This window comes from Pogona vitticeps, chromosome 5, assembly GCF_051106095.1.
Source record: "Pogona vitticeps strain Pit_001003342236 chromosome 5, PviZW2.1, whole genome shotgun sequence".
NCBI classification, from domain to species: Eukaryota; Metazoa; Chordata; class Lepidosauria; order Squamata; family Agamidae; genus Pogona; species Pogona vitticeps.
Window position 1 is genome coordinate 75428913 of NC_135787.1, and position 22449 is coordinate 75451361.

The 22449-nt window shown below is 39.2% G+C and overlaps 1 protein-coding gene across 11 annotated transcripts in view; it reads right to left on the reverse strand.

The window, feature by feature from the left end:
• The window catches only part of KLHL5 (kelch like family member 5), a 64487-nt gene that overhangs the window by 23952 nt on the left and 18086 nt on the right, over positions 1 to 22449 (reverse strand). For 4 of the 11 annotated variants that reach the window (XM_073001157.2, XM_020786301.3, XM_020786302.3 and 1 more), the window contains 4 exons: positions 9441 to 9623; positions 7383 to 7519; positions 5592 to 5788; positions 1186 to 1398 (listed from right to left, as the gene is read on the reverse strand). In XM_073001157.2, coding sequence (XP_072857258.2) covers positions 1186 to 1398; positions 5592 to 5788; positions 7383 to 7519; positions 9441 to 9583 — 690 coding nt within the window. In that variant the 5' untranslated portion in view covers positions 9584 to 9623. Of the gene's footprint in view, positions 1 to 1185; positions 1399 to 5591; positions 5789 to 7382; positions 7520 to 9440; positions 9624 to 16406; positions 16487 to 20666; positions 21887 to 22449 lie in introns of those variants that run through there. The other 7 variants (XM_073001156.2, XM_073001154.2, XM_073001155.2 and 4 more) reach the window with 4 other exon arrangements.

Sequence of the window (22449 nt, forward strand, 5' to 3'; positions counted from 1 at the left end):
TGTTTTTTGTTTTTCTCATATCACATGCAATGCAGAGAAAAGAGGAAATCAGGCTCAAAAACAACAGGAAACAAGGTTTTATTTTGTATGTATTTTGTATATACATGGGCTCATGGTTACAGTCTTCTCCTACAGTAGTACAGTGGTGCCTCGCAAGACTATTTTAATTTGTTCCGCGAAAATTGTCATCTTGTGAAAAAATCGTCTTGTGAGGTTCCCTATGCAATGGTTTAAAAAAAAAAGTCTTGCGAAGCATTGGTCTTAAAAAAAAGTCTTGCGAAGCATTGGTCTAAAAAAAGTCTTGCAATGCAGTCATAGAAAAAAAGTCTTACGAGGCACCATAGTGATTGCAAAAACCAATCGTCTTGCGGGTTTTTCGTCCCACGAGGCAATCGTCTAGTGAGGCACCACTGTATAATTAAAGCCAATGTTACTGTTCCAACGGGCTGTTCAAATTTCTCTGATGTCAGCTGATGTGGAACAAACCAACTGGAACACATCTCATTAGAGACAGAGCTTGTAGGCAGTGCTCAGATGTAACACAGACTGATAATGTCCGAGCATTCTGAACCCAGGGGCTGAATAAAGTGATATGCTCAAAGCTAAGTGTGATGCATAATATGACAGTACTGGTAGGTAAATCTTACATAATTACTAAATAAACATATATTCTGTTTTATGTTTAAAATACTGATTTCTTAATTTTGGGTTAGAAAAGTGGGGGGATCTTATACAACGGGGAATCTCATACACGGAAAATTACAGTAACAGCAACTTGTAAAGACTTGTTCTAGAATAATGAGGGGCATGATATAATTTTGTTTTCCTTTCTAAAACTTACATTAATTCACTGCATACTGGTGATACTATATTAATATTAACCTAATTTTGATGCATGGACTCTAATAGACAAACTTCTACAGGGATTTTATTCTGAAGTTAACAAAATGAAATAAATTGCAGCAGCAAATTACAACTAATCAATAAGCTGCCAGTCATGTGACTAACATTCAGTAAGGCACATGACCAAGTCAGCTGTAAACTAGCTGCAACCAATTTCAGTACGATTCTGGCCAATGTATACAAATGAAAACTTCTCTATGTAACAGGTTAAGCTGTATCACCTTAATTTGATAGCAACTTGAGAAAGACTAGTGAAAAGCTATAAAAATAACAGCGATTTACCTGTGGTGCAAGCAGGGGCAGCCTGATATATGCCAAGAGTTTACTTAGATCCTTCTTTCTTTGTTCTAAATCATGCCGTACCCATGTAAGCAATGCATTAAGGATAGTCTCTTCATTAGGAATGTTCATATCATCACTTGCTAACAGTTTTGCAATTTCAGTGGCAGGTAACAACACAAATTCTTGGTTTCTTATTACTTCCATGAAATGCTCCTAAATGGCAGAAACACAGACACATACCTCAGGTCAAGAAAACCAAAACCTTATCTGAAATGGAATACTTGTTAAATGTGGCAGCAAATAGGTACATAGGTTAAAAATGTCTTCATATTGAATATCCTCCATTTTGGAAACCAGGGAAATTTCATTCAGCATTCAGATAAGTTACCCAGATAAAGCTTTATCCAGTCTTTCTCCAGGTAATACGCTTAATATGGCTGTATTTTATCTAGTGTGTAAACTACATTTTATCTTGAAATCTTGCCTGTTAACAAGATTTTAGTGGTCAAATAAAGGTACAAGACACTCTTGCTCTTGGATTGTGTGCTAGGATCACAAAACCTTTTTTTTCCTTTTCAGAAAAATAATGTGTATGAAAAAATTATTCAAATAGTAGTACATTTGGCACACTCCTCTATGGAAAAAATATTTAGAATTCTGTCCAATAATTTGCATGACCTGCAAATAATAAACAGAAAACAAGAAGAAGAATAGAAAAACAGAGGGAAATTCATTTAGGTACATAAGTCATGGAATGGCAAGGTCTATTACTTAAGAGAGACAGAAGGTCTAACTTACTTTTCCTTCCTTTCCAACAGCAATCAGGCAGATGTCCAGCTAAAGAGAATTATTTAAAGAAGGGGAATGGCAGCAATAGCAGTAAATGAGAGCTAGAATGCAAACCACATGCTCAGGTATCAGTTTCAGCATGGCCAGTACCACAGAAATAAGCCACATTTTAGGGCAGCGATTGTTAACCTTTTTCATCCCTGACCATAAACAAAATATGAAATAAATATAGGCCAAATCAAGATTGTATAAGGTGCACAGTGAACCTTATTAGGTGGTGTGTGAAGAACTGTTTCCAGTCTGTGGCCCCCTTCAAATATTCCAGGGCTCCCAAGGGAGCCTTATGGCCCCCACTGACAATGGCTGCTAGAAGAATATTCATTTCAGACTTAAGTTCAGGGAACATCTCTTAAAGCTACAGAAGAAAACACTTTCTTAGAAGCCATGTTTGTTTGTATCACAGCTTTACAAACAAGCCTCACTTTTCCACACAGAAAAACATAGGAGGCAAAAGGATCCAAAATACCCTGACTGCAAGTTTCTGGCAAGTCTTCCAAGGCTACTTGACATACAGGAGAACTGCACTCCCAAGTAATTCATTGCTCTTAATCATGAAATCCTTTCCCCACAAGAATGGGTTAACGAAGAAGATAAGAGTTGACCGTGGAGCAGAAATACTGGTGTCATTCTGAACAAGATTTCTGTGTTTTTCTCTGCTAGGGAAATACAAAAGCAAATCCAAATCCAATGGAAGAAAATATACAATCTCTGTTTTGCATAATTTATGTTGTATTTATTATACAGTGGTGCCTCGCACAACGAGCGCCCCGTAGAGCGATGAATTCGCTCTACGAGGACGCTTTTGCAATCACTAATGCGATCGCACAGCGATGGCCCCAATGGGCGAAAATCGCAGAGCGAAGGTCGGTAAGCGGTTTGCTTACCGACCTTCGCTTTGCGACCCGCCGATCAGCTGTTCCGTGGCTTCAAAATGGCCGCCGGAACAGCCGAAAGGGCCGGGTGCAGCGTTTTCACGCCCTTGGTAAGCAAGGGGAGGGCGCGAAAACGCTGCCGGAACAGCCGAATTGGCCGCGCGCAGCGTTTTTGCGCTCTCCCCTCGCTTACCAAGGGCGCGAAAACGCTGCGCCCGGCCCTTTCGGCTGTTCCGGCGGCCATTTTGAAGCCGCGGAACAGCTGATCGCAGCCATTTTCCTGCCCTCGTTCAGCGAGGGGAGGGTGCGAAAATGGCTGCCAGACCCCGGAAGCATCGCTGAACGGTGAGTTTTCAGACGATTTGGAACGCATTAAACGATGTTTAATGCGTTCCAATGGGCTTTTCTGCCCCGCTCAGCGATGTTTCACACAGTGAGGGTTAATCCGGGACGGATTAACCCTCACTGTGCGAGGCACCACTGTATTGCATAATTTATCCTGGTTCTGCTAGTTCTTTGTTTCAGAAGATGAAAACAAGAAAAGAAAAAGAAGGAAGTAAACCATGTTTCTTACAATAGATCTGTGCAAAGAAGTATTTAAGGTATTTTATTGTGTTTTAACACAGAAGTAAAATTCATCTGTAAGTTGCAGTATCAGGGTACTGTCTTATTGATATTTCAGTGAAATAAAACCATGTCTGTATGTCCAAGACATATGACTAAAGGCACAATTTAGTTACTGAAAAAACTATCAGTTTACCAGAATCCTCCAACTAGGAAACACTCATTTCAAGTGAAAATTGAGGATGCTAATATGTGCAGAACTCTAATGTTTTGACTAGAGAATAATGTCTGAATGTGTATCTCCACAAAATAAATTTCACATTTAAATCTCTCATATTAAGAACAGTCTTAAAAACAGGTGCTTGCCTTTTATCAACAGGATATTTTAAGTGTTCAAATGTACATATGCAAAATAACCTTATAAGGTTGATCAGAGGCAGCAAAAGAGCAAGGGTAGTTTTAGATTTAATCATAAGCAGTTCACATTCATTCCTTTCAAACATTAAAGGCCCTCAGAAAAAAAGCATCTGTGTGTGAAGATACAATACAAATAAAATGTTCACATATTGGAACTCACCCAAGCCGCTTTGGGTCCCTTGTTGGGAGAAATGCGGCATATAAATAAAACTAATGATAATAATAATAATAATAATCATTATCAGCATAATTCATTGTTTTTAATAAGTTAGAGTTAAACGTTTTTAAAGAAAGAAAATCAAATAGCTGCTGTTTTACTGTTAAATTTCTCTGCTTTCAAACTTTTAAGCAAATGAAATTAGTATGGGATTATTCTAATTGAAGATTCGATTGGACTACACGTTTCTATTCTGTTTCCATGGCAACATTCATTTCAACTAAAGTAGATGCTTCTGTATTACTCATTATTACTAAAATTCAATTTTAATGTTGAATTAAAAAGAGACTGTGGGAAGGATTCATCAACTACAACTAATTACTCCAGAAAATAGCATTTTAAAATTCACCTAATTAAAATTTCATTCATGTCAAACTACTAAATGCTAAAATGGTGTCACCACTTATTTCATTGTCAATACGCTTGAGGTAGTGATTTCAATGGCTATAGCTTTAAGGAGCTGTTGGAAGCCGTCTCAAGAGCTTAGTTGAAGGGGAAATGATGCATCAGTAAAATACAAAAAGTAGTAAAACAAATGAACAGGAAACACATGAAAAAACAGATTGGATGCCTTGCATAATAAATTTCTTGAAGTGTATATTTTAGCAGTGCAGTAACAAATAATTGTTTGCATCCAACATTCCCTGTGCTAGAAAACACATGGCCTTCCAGATGTTAAAGGTAAAGGTTTAGTCCAGTCGTGTCCGACTGGACCCATTTCCAAGCCACAGAGCCAGCGTTTGTCCAAAGACAGTTTCCGTGGTCACATGGCCAGCGCAACTAGACACGGAACACCATTACCTTCCCACCGAGGTGGTACCTATTTATCTACTTGCATTTGCATGTTTTCAAACTGCTAGGTTAGAAGGAGCTGGGACAAGCGACGGGAACTCACTCTGTTGCGTGGATTCGATCTTATGACTGCTGGTCTTCTGACCTTGCAGCACAGAGGCTTCTGTGGTTTAACCCGCAGCACCACCACAATGTTACTGGACTACAAATCCCATCAGCCCTAGCCAGGATAAGAAATGTTGAGGGATAACAGGAGCCACAATCCAATAATTTCCAAAAGGCCACACTTTCTTTGCTCTAGAACAGTGGTTCCCAACCTTGAGTCCCCAGATGTTCTTGAACAAAAACTCCCAGAAGCCTTCAACATTAGCTGTGCTGGTCAGGATTTCAAGCCGGCACTGCTAGGGGTGAACTGGTGGTTTGTGCCCATCTCTACTTAGAAATTATTATTACACCCTGCAAAAGTAGGCCAGTAATGGGATCTTCATGCTCCACATGAGAAAGAATAGACAGAGTTAAGAAACAGCTGGCCCAAGGCAAATCAGCTCTTGGCAGGACTAAGATGTAAACTAAGAGCTTTCAACTCATGACAGCAACTGTAAGCATGGACTAGATTCTGTGATATATGAGAAGATTTTTATTCTCCTCTGACCTTGTCATAGGGGCAGTAAGGAGACTGCAAAGAAAGAACCTACCATAGTGTAATTGTGGGCCACTTTATGCAAATCTGTGCAACCTTGCGCATCAGCAAAGGAGCGGATTCCAAGGCAATTGGATGGATGAAGTTGCTTCATTAAGAACTTGCAGCAGGCTTCTACAACCTGAGAGAGCTGGAGAATACAGGCTGTAGATAACAGGCATTCAATATTATCTTCTTTTAATTCAAGGCGACCTAAGTAGTTAGAAAAGGTATTAATTCTCTAAGAAAGAATATGACATAAGAGCTTTGCTTGGTGACACACAGTCCATCCAGACCAAGTCATCTTTTTGCCTAGAGTAGGCAGAAAAATGCTTCCAGAAAGACCACAAATTAGCACAGAAGAAACACCTATCCTGTTCTTCTTCAACCATTTGGCATTCAAAGGTGCTTCATCACCTAACAACAATCATGGCTAATAGTAATTGACAAGTATATCTTCTGTGAACTGGTAAACTCATTTTAATGTAATCTAAAGAACGGCTCATACCATATTTACAGCTCTGAATTATGTAATTTCTTTGCCTATATCTCCTGTGATATTTCATCAATTTCATCTCAGAATTTGGAAATAAATAATAAACCATCCTGGTTTAGACCCAAACTAGATAGTTGAACCTGGCTCCCAGTGAAATCTATAGGATAAGATAGTAATCACTGAAATCATACTGATTTCAATTTGAATTAAGTACAGCTAGCTTAACCAGAAGCCATTCTGTTCTCTCTCCACACTACTGGGGATACGATAGAACTCCCAAAGGCAGACAAGCAGAGATGGTGTGGTGCCAAGAAAAGGGAAGCCTGAAAATGTGAAGTAATCAATCAACACAACTAGTGTTTTCAAATACATCTACCGTGTTTTCCCGAAAAGAAGACAGGGTCTTATATTAATTTTTGTTCCAAAAATGCATTAGATCTTATTTTCAGGGGATGTTTTATTTTACAACCATGTCATCTTATCGTTGCTGCACAATGGTAGAGGGCAGGGTTTCACTTAACTGGGGCTTATTTTTGGGGTAGGGCTTATATTATGAGCATCCCTACTAGGGCTTATTTTCAGGTTAGGTCTTATTTCTGGGGAAACAGGGTATCTGATTTTTCTCTCTATGTCAAATTGGCATGCAAATGACTTGGTCTGCTGTGAGGTTTTATCAGTGAGTCAACAGCTGATAGATAAAAAGTTTCCCTTGCTTGCCAAAGTCCTCTTTTTTCTAAACAAAGAAAGCTGCACATGCATTAGGATGTTTTTGCCTGTAACTTCATGTTCTGCACTTTCCAGTTATGGAGTCAAAATGAATTTATCTTTTCATAACCAGCCGGTGAGCGCTGGGGATTTTGCTCACAGTAAATGCAACAGATACAAAAGTTTAGCTATGTTTTCTTGTCACATCCAAATTTGGAATCTATTGTTGAGTGAAAATATCCTGGTTTATTCAGTATCTTCTGCAAAGACGGAGGAACAAGGAAGCTGCCTGCAAAGATGTGAAACTCATTTTTATATTTTTATGTCAGCATATAATCATCCAAATGCAGTCACTAGATAGTTTTCATTGCACTATTTATGCTGATGAGTAACCTCTGTTCTAGTGCATCACAGTCAGTTCAGTAACAAGAATAATATACACATAGAGAAGTGATCACATTTCACCTTTTAGGCAAAAGAGCTGGAAAGGATGGAGAACCTGCAACTTGCATGTGTGAACTGGTCTTCAAATTCTGGATATAAGGACAGAATTTAGCATCTGTTCACCACAGCTTATCATACAACTTCACTAGCCACTTTCATTACCTGTATATGCATATTGCACCAAAGCCCATAACGCATTTGGGTCCACACCTTCCATTTTAATTTCTTCTTGCCTTGCCTCTCTTACATCATTAGTAAACATGGCTGCAAAGTAGTCTGAGACAGAAGACAACACCAATCTGGAAAAGGGGGCAAAAGGGATGACAGTCAATCTATCATACACCCCTTTACCCTTTGAAGGGACAATGGTGTGAATTCGGTAAACTGTTTCTTAAAACCAAATCTCTGTATGATATAATGGCCACAATCCAATTGAATATTTCTGCTGTTATGAGCGTAATGGCGTTATCTGGCAAAGTGAACAGCCACTTATTAATTATTCCCAGACCGAATTCCTAGTTCAGTGCCATCTATGTTACTCGACATGACTAGGATATCAATTAGATTAATTAGCAGCTACACACTATTGCAAGCTATGCCAGTGCACTTATGTATGCATTAATATTCAATCAGATTCTGGCCACTGTTTCTGAATTTTTTTTTCAATTTACAGTGTAAGAGTACACAGAAAACTACATGAACAAAGTTTAACAAAATTTCTCATATTATCAAAAAAAGAAAGAAAGAAAGAAAGAAAGAAAGAAAGAAAGAAAAGAAAAGAAAAGAAAAGAAAAGAAAAGGGGGGGGAAATAAATCTGAGGTGGATGTTGGCATTCTCATCCAGAAGTGGTAATAAGAAACACAGGGTCTGTGAAGTTTTTGTGAATGATGGCATTTGCTACAATTAAGTAGCTGAAATCTGGCATACAGCTTGAAATCCTGTTGCCAGTCACAGATAACCAGAGTAGGCCCACTGAATCCATAGATCTTACAGAGCAGCTGACTCACCAAATCCCTGTTGATTCAATGGGCCTACTCTACTTGTAACTTACTGCACTAAGCAATAGGATTTCAGTCATAGAATCTATGGGGAAGTGGAATCAGTGGCAAAAAGTTGCAGTATGGAATGTTTTTTGTTCAAGATTATTTCCCACTGCCACCTCCCAAAAGGTTGACAGTATTCGTCGTCTAGTCTTGTCCGACTCTTCGTGACTCCATGGACCAGAGCATGCCAGGCCCTCCTATCTTCCACTGCCTCCCGTAGTTGTGTCAAATTCATCTTGGTTGCTTCGATGACACTGTCCAACCATCTCATCCTCTGTCGTCCCCTTCTCCTCTTGCCTTCACACTTTGACAGTATTCAGTAGTTGCTAAATGCAACTCAGAGGTTCATTCTGAAGTTTTTTTGGGGGGAGGGGAGAGTGGGGGGGTACTTTTACAAACCCCAGGATTCCTTCAAACCTGCTGGCACCTCCTTCTTGTACATGCATTGGTGGTACTACTTTGGCTGCATAAACAACAGCACTTGCGTGTTAAACATCAGAAACAGAGGAAATGGTTTGCTATTAGAGACAAAGATAACAAAAAAGCTAAAGTATAGTTGAGACACATTTATAAGTACTGTACATGATGTAGCTAGCATTCATTTTCACCACCAACAGTGGAATCTTGAGAAACTGGTAGAAAAGACAGCAAAGCTACAGTTTTTACAATATTATGATGATTTAGGAGCAAGCTTTTTGTGCTTAATAGCAGCTTTAAAAAAAGCAGCTAGCTTTTCTGAAACTAATTTGACCCAACTCCGGGAAACAGTGGAAGACAGGAGGGCCTGGTGTGCTCTGGTCCATGGGGTCACGAAGAGTCAGACACAACTAAACAACTAAAAAACAACAAAAAATCTTAAGGGTCAATAGCAGGGTAGACAACTTTGGTGGGTCTGGGTGCTTATTTTTGGCCCTCCAGAGCCACACAAACTACCAGCAATGCTGAAAGACACAAACATGAGACAAAAAATGGATTGAAGTCCACTTCCAGTTCTGAAATGATGGCATTTTATGATGTTGGAGGGGCTGCAATCTGTTTAAATTGCCATTCTTAGGGGGCTTCCAGGAGCTGCAATTCACTTTTTTTTTTAAATCAGAAAAAGAGTGAAGGGCTTGGTTGTGAAATCAGCCTTGGTGGGCTACACTTTGCCCACTCCTGGTCAATATGCATATTTACCTGTGAGCTGGAATCCGGCGATCACCGGCAACTAATACCACATCACACAATTGCTTGTGCCTCAAATAGTTTTCCATCTTTTTAAAGGTTTGTTCAGCATGATTAAGTGCTTGAAAAAATTCATCAGCTGTACAAGGTTCCATCGTATGATATGATGACAGCGTCTGGCTGCTACTGGAAGTCCTGGAAGGAAAATACATATACATTGAAAACTCGACATACTCAGTTTTGCCTATGAAAATAAATTTGAAAAGGTGTTTTAAGCATTTCAGGGGAAAAAACACAGATGACCTCTATAAAGTTTTTCCAAGTTCAGAATCTCAAATACAGTGTGACTCTGATCTGATCTGATGTTCTACTACTCAGCCATATAAAAAACCTTTTAAACATTAAGTTTTTAAGATTTTTAAATGGAGGTGGGTTATAGGTGGGAGGGCATTTCACCACTTTTCAACCTTTCATATCTTACATTAAATCTATCAATATATTAAAGAACCTGGATCCAAATGTGACAGAAAAAATAAGCCCAACTTTCCATGAAAACTACGTATATGTTTATACATATTCTTTTAATGTTTTTATCATTTATTGTAAGCTTTCAGGACATATTTCATTAGACAACTTGCAGAAGGACTGGGGGAATTGCTGGATAATGAATTTTTAAAAAACCCTGCTCTCGCCTAGGCTACTTTAGTGTCCCACCAGTGGTCAGAGGCACTAGTTTAGACCACTGGTTTTTAACCTTGGGTTACTCAGGAGTTTTGGACTGCAACTCCCAGAAGCCTTCACCACCAACTGTGCTGGCTGGGGTTTCTGGGAGTTGCAGTTCAAAAACATCCGAGTAACAAAGGTTAAGAACCACTGGTTTAGACAATAAATAGCTTTTCCAACCCATATGTATTATTCAGTTTTAATTTCCAAATGGTACTCGGTAAATGGAACGATATAATTTGTTACACTGAAAATTAAAAATTTCAAGGCCTTTTAATTTTTTTATATTTTTATCTGATTGTTATCATTTTTGGATAGTTCTACTATGTGAGTTGTCCTAAGAATTTTTTAAGAGTGACATATACAGTAAACAATGTACATAAATAAGCAAGGAAGAACACAGAATGATTTTTAAATTATAGGGAAGTACTTTAAAATATCTAAAAACAAATTAGTGTATCTAGATAAAGGTTTCTTTACATCGTAACATATATTTTACAGATTTGCTGACAGGAATGTGTAGAATAGAAACAACTCAATTGGACACATACCCAAAAGACAAGCATCATTTTATTAGCTGCAGATATCTCTCCAAAGTTAATCAGAGCACCACTCTAATGAACATTTTGCGCCTGGGAAAGTGGTTAATTGTTCAGCAAAGATGCAATTAATGGCAGTGGCATTTATATGATCATAATTAAGTTTCAAATTTAACAGCCCATTAAGAAGATATATAGGTGGATGGAAGAAGCAAATCAGCCGTGACCTCTAGCTTACTGTCCGATGCTAGCTAGAAGTAGAGCAGCAGGGCTCAATTATTATTAAGACTACAGCCAGTATATTCAGGGGATCACATTTGTTTCATTCCAAAGGACAGAAGTACCTTTCACATGTTGCTGATTAGACAAAATTAGGGACTGAAGCTATTTCACCTATACTGCCTGCTTGAAATGAATTTCCCCAGCTATATGACAGCTGGGGAAATGAGCCATTCTCCTTCTCTTCCAGACACCACATACAATTTCTTCTCTCTGGAAGAAACAGTATGTGCATCCACTATCCACCAGGTGGTGGCCTTTCTCTCTCTTTTGAGAACATATGCCAGGATCTAAAACAGCTTTTCTCCAATATGGCAGGCCCTTTGCAGATGTGATGGACTATAATTCCCAGCACCCAGTGCTCATGCCGTTTGGCAATGATGAGGGTTGTGGTCTACCACATCTGCAGGGCAGCAGCTTAGAGAAGGTGGACTTAAATAACCACATTATATGCCCATTTTTATGTGTGCCAAACACAGCTTCCAGCTCTGATCCTCTCCAGAGAAGCCCCTGCAGAATTTGAGAAAAATTCCTCAAAACTTACCATATTTTTTGCTCCATAAGACGCACCTCTCCATAAGATGCACCAATTTTTTAGAAGAAAACAGGAAAATAATCTGTTTTCTTCTCCTAAAAATTTGGTGAGCCGTATGGAGAGGTCCATCTTATGGAACACACCCTAGGACCCTTTGGAGGCTCACCCTGCCCCCCCGGGGGTCAGAGGGGGCAAAATCGCCACCTTCAGGGACTCTTCTGAAGCTTCCCAAGCCTCAAAAGAGTCCCAGAAGGTGGTGATTTCACCGTCTCTGCCCCCACGGGGGGGGGGCAGGGTGAGCCTCCAAAGGGTCCTAGGGTCTGTTCCAGGACCCTTGTGAGGCTCCCTCCACCCCCACGGGGCCAGCGGGGGTGAAATCGCCAGCTTCCAAGACCTTTTCTGAGCCTTTCAAGCCTCAGAAAAGGTCCTAGAAGCTGGCGATTTCGCCCCCGCTGGCCCCATGGGGGGAGCCTCGCAAGGGTCCTGGAAGGCTCACTCGGACCCTCGCGAGGCTCCCTCCACGGGGCCAGTGGGGGCGAAATCGCCAGCTTCGCTCCATAAGATCCACAGACTCCCCCCCCTTTTTTTGGGGGGGGGAGTGCATCTTATGGAGCAAAAAATACGGTAATGTAGCATTGCTAATATAGCTGACCTGCATTAGAAAGACATTGAGATGCTCCTCAAAAAGCGGCTTCCAGTCATCCAACAGTTTCTTTGGATTCAGGCTCTAGATGGAAACTTTGTATTATGCCTGCAACTTCCTGAAGAAACTGCCTTTAAAAGGTTTCTGGCAGTGCAGGAAATTTGATATCCTGCATACTTATGTGTAAAAGCGTAAATAGCACTGTGGTTCACTCTCATCATATTAATGTTTTGTTGATGTTCAGCTGGTGCAACTGCACACCTGATGCTCCAGGAAGAGAAGCCAGACAAAGAAGTCCCTTGCAACAAATATAAAACAAACAGCTGTGAACAGACAGTTCTGAGTTCATGCTTAGTAGTACAAGACTGCACTAAGGCAGTCTTCTGTTCTTTGTCTGGTGTCCTCCAGATGTGTCATATTATATCTTTCATAAGCCCCAGCCAGTTCAGCTCAGCTAGGATAAAAGCAGGGGGGATTTTTTCTCTCCTTTTTCTCCTGATGGTTCTACTGTCAGATCTCAAGTGGTTACAACTGGAGGGAATGAACCCAGTCTGGGCTGCTGTTTATAAGGCAAGTTGATTTAGGATTCAGTAAATCAAAGGAGCCAAATCTGCTTCTGGTAAGGCCTGTGATCACCCTGCATTGATCCTCACAACTAGTACCAGTGTCTGTCCGGCTTTCCCTGGGAATACTAGAGGCCTTTGCGGCAGAGATGATACCCTGTTAGTAGAGCTCCTCTTTAGCCATAGAGGTCATTCTACCCTACCCAACCTCAGCATACTGTATGACTAAACAATGGGGGGGGGGAATACACTTGAATCTGCTGTGAGCTGCATTCTTTGAAATCAGGTTTCCGTGTCTGAACTCACTGTAATCATCTGGATAAGCAGTCACCAGGGCCAAAGGCAGAGCTGCAGCTGTAGAAAGCTCCCTAATAGCTGAAGCTGTCTTTCACAAGGAGCCAATCAGCAATTTCCAACTCTTTTTTTTTAAATTTAGTTTTCCCGAAGTGACATAGTGATATGGCATTCCAGAGCTGCCTTGAAAATATTTGAAAAAGAAACACTATTTGCAAACAACAGGCACAAAGTTTAGGGTAACTGACACCACCGCGAGTACCCCTTTGCCTTCAGATCAGTTGATCACAATAGCAGAAAGCAGACAAAGGCAATGTCAACCCAATCTGAGCATATTCAAACCATACCTGCCAGCTGAACAAAAAAATATATTTATTTATTTTTATTTATTTATTTAATTTATATGCCGCCCACTCTACCCAAAGGTCCCTGGGCGGCTCACAACAATTAAAATTCAATATACGATTCCCCACGAAAAAGAGATGTCTCCACAATGGGCTTCCCTACACCAAGCTTTACTTTGACTAGTCACTAGATTTTAATTTGAATTATTCTGTGTCAAATGTTTCAAATTGGAGGATAAATGGGCAATGTAGTTATCTCCTCAGATGGTTTTCCAAGGCCATAAAGTTTGGACTATTACTTTTTTTAAGGTTCATGAAAATATAAGGCTTTCTTGGCATTTACTATTTTCTATAAAACAATTTCAGTAGCTCTCTATTTTTAGTATACCAGATGATGTACAGTTTCATAATTTGTACAGTATTTAAAGTAGTAATCAATAAATATGAGATCATAATAGTTTTGCTCACACATGACACCTAATCATTGCTTTTGTGTGACTGAGACTTTTGCTCATACACTATCTTCTCCCTTTACTCGCTGTAAGACAAACCATAGTTTGCTACTATAGCTGTATAAGCAAGTCACAGTTTACACTTGGCCTTCTAAAGGATGCAAAACAGGGTCAGATCTTGAATTACTGTGTCATGTACATAAACTGAGTAATTGCTGTTTCCACTGCTTGGGTGAAGTAAGAAACCATGGTTTGCTGCAAATTAAGGATTAATGAAGTAGAGCACTGGTTCTTAACCTTGGGTTACTCAGGAGTTTTGGACTGCAACTCCCAGAAGCCTTCACCACCAACTGTGCTGGCTGGGGTTTCTAGGAGTTGCAGTTCAAAAACATCTGAGTAACAAAGGTTAAGAACCACTGAAGTAGAGCATGTGGAGCAAGGAGAAAGCGCAAGTATGCAACTATTTTCTTGGCTTCCTAGGCATTATTCACAAACTACACATATGAAGAGATTGCATGCATGCAATTACAATTCCCTGAAGCATTTACAGTTACAACTGACACATTCACCTGGGTAGGTGAAAAGGTATAGGCTGAAATCCAGTAGTAGACAACAACTAGAATATGCTCAGTGAATCAGTGGGGATTTATTTGGTGAGTCAGCTCCTCCATAAGAGCTCCTGATTTATCGGGCCTACTCTGACTGTGACGAACTATTGGATTTCAGCCTAAATTTTCCAAAATAAAAATATTTTAGCTTGAATGCTGGTAAGTCTTATTCTCATACTAATCTGGGAAAATGTGCCTAAATCTTCTGGAACAAGATGCCTGGTCATTGCACAAAATGTAATATTCTCATCAGAATATCTTTGGCAGTGCACTAATGTGATTTTCTGCTCAAGTACAAGCACCTTTTCAGCAGGGTTTAGTCCCACGTATTTGTATATCAGATTACAGCCTCAATCTTCTAGAAAGATTAAACCCCAGATAATAAATAGTTCTGTTCCTACATTTTTACTGCAACATGTTTAAAATGCAGTCACCTTATTCATAGATTTCATATGATAAACCACAAGTAGTTGCTCAAACTGATAATGAATACAACTGTTATCCAGTATGGTCACAAGAATAAGCTACTTAAGTCACTGCTGCCTTGTATTGACTTTGTTCTAGATTTCAAGCATGCTTGAACAACAAACACAGTTCTACTCAATTGTCCTTATTTGAAGAACAAAGAAGAGAAGAAAAATAATAGCCAGAAGGGCCCTCATGTTTTCTTCTTCCTAACATGCACATGGAACAGAAACAGACTTATTTACCTACACTACGTTATCCAGATTCAGTTTTCTTTTTAGTTTTTCTTTTTGTAACCATACAATGAATGAGATTATTGATTTAAAGAGAAAAGATTCACCATGTAAATGGCTGAGACCTTATGAGTGGAGCTACATCACACACATCTGCTGACATCAACTGTGGTTATTTTCAGAAATTAAAGATTTTCTCCTACCCTGCAGCCCCCAACATCTTGCCCATAACAAAAGGGATCATATGGGAGACTTGTGACCTTGGTAGGGAGGAACTGGAATTATTTTATACCAGAAATTTGCCATAGTAAAAATTGCTACAGCCTCATGCAGTGTAGTTCCATGAACAGGATTTTTAAGCAGGAGTGCAACTTTATTTATTTATTTATTTATTTATTTATTTATTTATTTATTTATTTGATTGATTGATTGATTGATTGATTGATTGATTCATTTTTATACCACCCATCTGGAGAAATCTACTCTGGGCAGTTTACAATCAAACACAGATAGGATTAAAACAAACAGTAAAAATAAAACAAAAACATATGAAAATCCAAGTTGGGAAAGATGAGAGTAGGAGCTAAGTACTAGCTGGTGGGAAGGCCTGCCACAAAGAACCACGTCTTCAATTTACTTTTGAAAGCTCCCAGTGATGGGGTCAGATGAATCTCCGTGGGCAGTGTGTTCCAAAGGCGAGGGGACACCACTGAGAAGGCCTGATTTTTAGTTTTTTTCCTTCTGGGCCTCTTTCGAGTTAGGCCCCTCAGCCACCCAGCCTGGTTAGAACGGGTGATACGGGTAGATCTAGGTGAGAGAAGGCGCTTTGCCAGGTATCGAAGTCCTAAACCATGTAGGGCTTTATATGTAATTATAAGAACCTTGAAGTAAATGTGGAAGCGGATAGGTAACCAGTGTAAGGCCTCCAGAGTGGGGGAAATATGATGTAATTCGGCTTTTCAGCCCAGTTAGTAACTAGACCGCCGTATTCTGGACCATCTGAAGCTTCCGCATCAATCTCAAAGGAAGCCCCATGTATAAAGTGTTACAGTAGTCTAATCTCGAGACTACAAGGTGCATGGGCAAGCGTGGTGAGTGATCCTACATCAAGACAGGGATGCAGATGGGCAATCCGCTGTAGATGTAAATGGGCAGAGCAAACCACAGATGCTACCTGAGTCTCCATGGTAAACACCGGGTCAAGATGAACCCCCAGACTGTGAACCACACTCTTTGTGGTGAGACTCACCCCTCCAAAATAGAGGGAGTTTCCCAAACCACTGATGCTAGGAGCACCTACCCTCAATATCTCCGTCTTGTCCTGGTTCAAACTCAATCCATTCAACTGCATCCATTGCAGAATGGTCCCCAGGCAGCACTCAAGAGATGTAACTGCATCCACTGCAGTTGGAAAAAATGAGATGTAGAGCTGAGTGTCATCAGCATACTGGTGACACGACGCTCCACACCCCCAGATGACCCCACCCAGCGGCCTCATATAGATATTAGACAGCATTGGGGAGATAATTGAACCCTGAGGGACCCCACAATTGAGGAACCACGGGTCCAATACGTTCTCCCCAAGCTGTACTCTCTGGGGATGATCCTCCAAGAAGGCCTGGAGCCAAGGAAAAGCAAGACCATCGATCCCGAACTCAGAGAGCCTCCTCAATAGGATACCGTGGTTGACGGTATTTAAAGTGACTGAGATGTTAAGGAGGATCAACAAGGACGTTTTGCCACCGTCGGCCTCCCTCAGCAGGTCATCTAGCAGGGTGACCAATGCCATTTCCATGCTATGATGCTGCCTGAAGTACGTGTGGGTTAGCCAACAATTTTGGATAAGCTATCCTGCCATTTAAAGCTGACCAACTATGTAAACAATCTTTATTTTTATTTCGACCACAGAATTTTGCACTGACAATCTATACTTGAAGATATGCCACTGTGAGGATTAATAATAAAACAACACGTTTCCTTGTCACAACAAGCCCTGGAGTAGTTTGTCAAAATTTGGACTGATACGATCCATGAACTCATCCTTGCTAATAAATGATGCTGTTAACTAGCCATGAATCACAGTCTAATCCCATAGTTTATTGCTCATTTATTATAACAACAACAACAACAACAACAACAACAACAACAACAGTAATAGTAGTAGTAGTAGTAGTAGTAGTAGTAGTAGTAAATAAATAAATAAATAAATGCTTAGAATTAACGAGCTGGAAGGGACTCTACAGATAATTGAGTCCACCCCTGACAGGAAGGCAGAGTGTGGAATTGAACTCCCAATCTCTGCCTCCAGAAATGGATACCTAAACCACTGAGCTACCCAGCACTTCCATAATACAGTGGTGCCTCACTTAACGATTGCCCTGCATTACGACGAATCTGCTTTTCGACAATCTTTGCGATCGCAAAAATTGGTCTAAATGGGGGAATTTCGCTTAGCTATGATCAGTTCCCTGCTTCGGGAACCAATTTTCGCTTTACGACGATCAAAAACAGCTGATAGTCGGGTTTTCAAAATGGCCACCGGGTGCTTAAAAAGGCTCCCCGCTGTGCTTAGGGACAGATTCCTCGCTCTACAGGCAGCGAAAATGGCCGCTGCATGGAGGATCTTTGCTGGACGGTGAGTTTTTACCCCATTGGAACGCACTGATGGGTTTACACCTTATTTTTGAATTATTTCTCCAGCTGCCCACGCTGAAAGAGAAATGGGCAGAGGAAAACAAATCAGAAATGGGGAACGGATGCCTCAGTTTATTAGCTTTTTGCAATTTGTAGCTCAACTAATGACCATGTCTACATATAAACATAATTTAAATGCATTTATTCCATCAACATTTTTAATCTATGTGAAAACTACTGTAACCAATTTTATTAGTTTCTGACAAGGAAACATCTCTGCTGTAGTTTCATGATCAGATCCAGGGAGTCTGAGTAATTTCTATTATGTTTCTAGTTCCTACTAATGACAACACTGAAAAACTGAATACTTTATGAAGAGAAGTTGATATTTAATAGCATCCTAAGAAGAAATACAATTTAAATATTCATGTAACTAAGGAAAATGTGCATGATTTTGCTTTATTTAACCTTCCTCACTCACACCTCAAGAAAAGGAAATTTCTCAATTCTCTAAAGAAATAGTTGTGTTACTCAGACTGACAAAGAATTTTGCATTGGGGAGATTTAAGATGATAAGGAAAATTTCTATTCATAAACAAACAAATAAATAAAATTTTTAAAAAGCCACAATGAATAACATCTCAATCACATATTTAAGAGATGGACGGAAAGAAAACATATATTTAATTTCTATTGTATTAGTGATTGCCTCCTAATATAAGGAAAAAGCTAGAAAATCAAACCATAAACTCAGATATTCAGAAATTATATCAGTATCTGGAAAGGTGATCCCTGCACATTCTCTGATTCTCATTTTTTTAAAAATAGTCTTTAATATGAAAAAAGATTTACAATGAAATATATTTTGATACATAAAAAGCTCAGTTTTTTTATCCACAATCCAGCAATCTCTTTATCTGACAAATACAGAAAACAAAAGAAGTAGGGGAAACATATAACTTTAATATAAAAACACAAATACTGGTTTTATTCCAACCATGACACCCCCAAGCTAGGTTAATGTGAATATGTACTATGCTGATCTCATTGCTAATGGATTCCAAACAAGGAGGTGGCATCAGAATCTTTAAAGAGAAATCAGCTGGTTTGAATGGGCACCAGATCCAAACCTGGCCACCCCAGAACCAAACCAAAGATCTGAGCTAATTGCTCTTTCTAATTTTTTCCGTTCTTTCCTAGCCTTGCAGAATACTGTACTAACAAAAGGAGAATGATCTATCAGTAGCACCTTCAGATATACAGGCACGGCTCTTGCCACTCATGGTGTTTTGTTCAGCCAGACACTTTGCATTTTCTGATTACAGACAAATCTGTATGTCTGAGCTAATTGGGCTCTCTAGGGATAGACTCTCTACTACAAAGTGGAGTGTAGACACTTCCACACCTTGTTTTCAATTGCATGCAATCATAGTATTTGACCATTCTCATAATAAGTACTGTTATGTGGTATGTATGCCACAATATGTTTCTATGTACCATGCAGGGAACGCTGTTCTGAAGACATATTTATATTAATACTTCCTTTCCAATTTATTTTAAATATTGTTCCCTGGAAGAACCAGGAACTTCAACAACAATTACCAAAATATTAAAATTGCTGTACTTCACATGTCTCTGCAAAAATGAGATTTTTTTTTACATGAAAGAATACTTTGTGAATACATTTGTGCAATGCTAGTAATGCTTCTATAATAAACACTGAACAGATGATGCTGAAAATGCTAAAATGCACTCCAGTCTACACAGCCTGAAGCAGAGATTTATTTCTGCGGCTCTCCTCAATCATTTATGCAAATAAACACACTAATCGTTCAATGAATAAACAACAGTTGCTATTCAGTCAAATATTCTGGATTTAAGAAATAAAAAAAACCCTTTTCGTTTCCATACATTTTTCCCATGATAATTTTTGCAGATGCACTAAAAAATAAGTTAAATGGTAGTATGTTTTCTCTCAGACTACCAGCTCATGAATCTGTTTCCTATGTATCAAAATAAACAAAATCAGCAACCCGTACATATTTTGACAACTGATAGATTAGTCCATTGGGACCAAGTTCATCAATATTCCACAATCAGAATACCTGGAAGCTTGCTTGCTTACTTACTATGTGCATTTAAAAAAAACCCTAAGTATTATTAAAGAACCATTTTTGTAGCACTAAGCATACATTTTAATGAGCTGAGGAAGACAGAAGAAAAGCCTGACCTTCCCTTAAAAGGTAAAGAAAACAAAGGTAACACAAATGTCTACTGGAATATAAACAGCAAGACACTCTTGAAAGTGCAATCTTACATATGAGTTCAGTGTAACACATTTCAAAGTAAGCATGCATATTATTTACTGCAGCCTCAAAAGGATGCAACCCTACCTGAAATTAAATGTCACATTAACATAATGTTACAGGAGAACATACATACATGACAAAAACAGCTCCTCTTTTTCTACAGTTTGCTATACAACCTAATTCTGCTATATTGGTTCAAAAAGCCTTTAAAAACCTTAAATTTTACTTCTGTTCTGCTTCACAATCAGGATGGAAGTTGTAACTACCTACTACACAAATAGAACAAGACAAATTATTAAAACAGAGAATATACATTAAAAAAATTACAGTATAGGTAAAATGCCTGGTTTTCTTTCCTAGTTCTATCGGTCTTGAAAATATATATTAGAAATAAGAATTTATTCTATGCTATCTTCAGAAATACTTTCAACATAATTTAGACTAATGAAGGCTACATTTTTGCATACTTTCCATGGTAAGAAGTCCAATCTTTTGGCTGGACTACAAACATAAGTATGTTTTCAGCATTACAATGGAAGGTTTTAACCCCTCCCCAATTCATTCTGTGCACAAAAATAGATGGTACAACTAATTTCTCATAACAAGAAAGTAAAAACCTGCATGAGCTGCTGTCGGATGCATGTTCCTCTTCACTGGCTCCCTCCTCAGCATCAGATCTGTCAAGCCAGTATGCACCGCCACAGTCCTCTCTGGTGAACTCACATGTACTAACTTTGGAGGTAGATGCCATGGGCCAGGACAGCGAATTCTGGAAACCCTGTTGGTTGGACCTTTGGAAACCAATTGAGGCAAGAGACAGCGGTAGGTTTCCTGAGTCTAAAAACTTTATACCTCTAGTTGTTGCATTCTGTCCTTTGTCCCAGAAGCTGCTTGGCTGGCAATCAACACTAGGATTAGTAGGAGACTGCTGGTGACCAAACCATCTCCATCGAATTTTTAAAATCTGTTTCACGTCGAACTCTTTACGAGAGCCAGACATCTTCAGTGGGAACAAGTTATTGTCTAGGCAACGGGGAAAGTAGCAGAGCACATAAAGAAGATTTGTGCATCCAACCAGGACAAGAGAAACACATGCTCTGCCTGTTTATGTATGGCTTGCTGATGAATGTTTTTGGGAGGGGAGGAAGAGACAATATTGCCTTCAAATAGGAGTCACAGAATTGTTAGAACAGCATCTCATCTAAATGGTGGAAAGGAAAATAATGAACACAGTAAACTGTGTTGTTTCTTTCATCAAAACCACCAATCAGTTACATTAAAACAGCCTCTACATTTGCCCTTGTTTGCCTCTTCATCCCCTTATCATTAACTTCTACTAGCACTGACAGCTTTCATTAAAGCACTTTCAGGGCTGCCCACAGTCTCTTTTCCCTAACCCACAAAATGACAAAGAACACAATTTCTATGCTGTGTTTCAGAAGCTTTGTTGTCGGGTTATCCTATTAACTCTTTCCATTCCAAATACAGAGAAGGGAGAGGGGAAAAAGAAAAATCATCTCTGCAATTCTGAAAAGTGGGAGATACAATGTGCTCTCACTAAAAGCCATCTACATGAATCAACAACTCTTATATCGGGGCAAGCCAAATACAGGACACTTCCACTTTACAACTTTTATTTCACCCTATTTCACAAGGAGAAAATATTGTAAACATATTTAAGGAATGCAAACACAAAATAGTTTTATACCTTTTAAAAGAAGGACAGATGATGAATGGACATTGCTAATGAATGGCAGAATTTTCTTCTCAGCAGTTATTTAAATCACAAAGAAAGATGGCAGAAAATGAGACAAAAGTTTTGCTCAAGTGAAAAGAACAAAAAGGACCATAACCTTGATAAAAACAGATGCAAACATAAGGCTAGCTTTAAAAAGGGTGGTGGTGGTTTAGGAGCCTATTGTTAAACTTTAAAAAAAATCTCAATCAGAAGCACAGAAAAGTCAGGGAAGAAGGTTAAGACTGTTAGGGAACAAAAGAATGAAACCAATGGCTAAGGATTAACAGGGAGATAGTAGAGCAGATGAATTAATTATAAGAATATTAGCTGTGGAAGATGCTGGTAAGACAGTATGTCTGAACTGATCCACCAGAACCATTCATAGAAAAATCCTGAAGACTCAGCTGAAACATTGGTGACAAAATGAAATTCTAGGATCAACTGACAAACTACAGAGTTGGCAGTCAAACTGAACAAGCAGATTTAGGGCAGACAAAAGCTATACGCATTGTTTGATGCATAATTTATAAAATTCATTATCACATGATGAAACAGCCAGTAGCTTAGCTAGCTGCAAGAAAGGATTAGACAAATCCATTGAGGACACGTCTATCAAAGGCTATTAATTATGACAGTTAAAAAGAATTTCCAGGTTCCAAGGC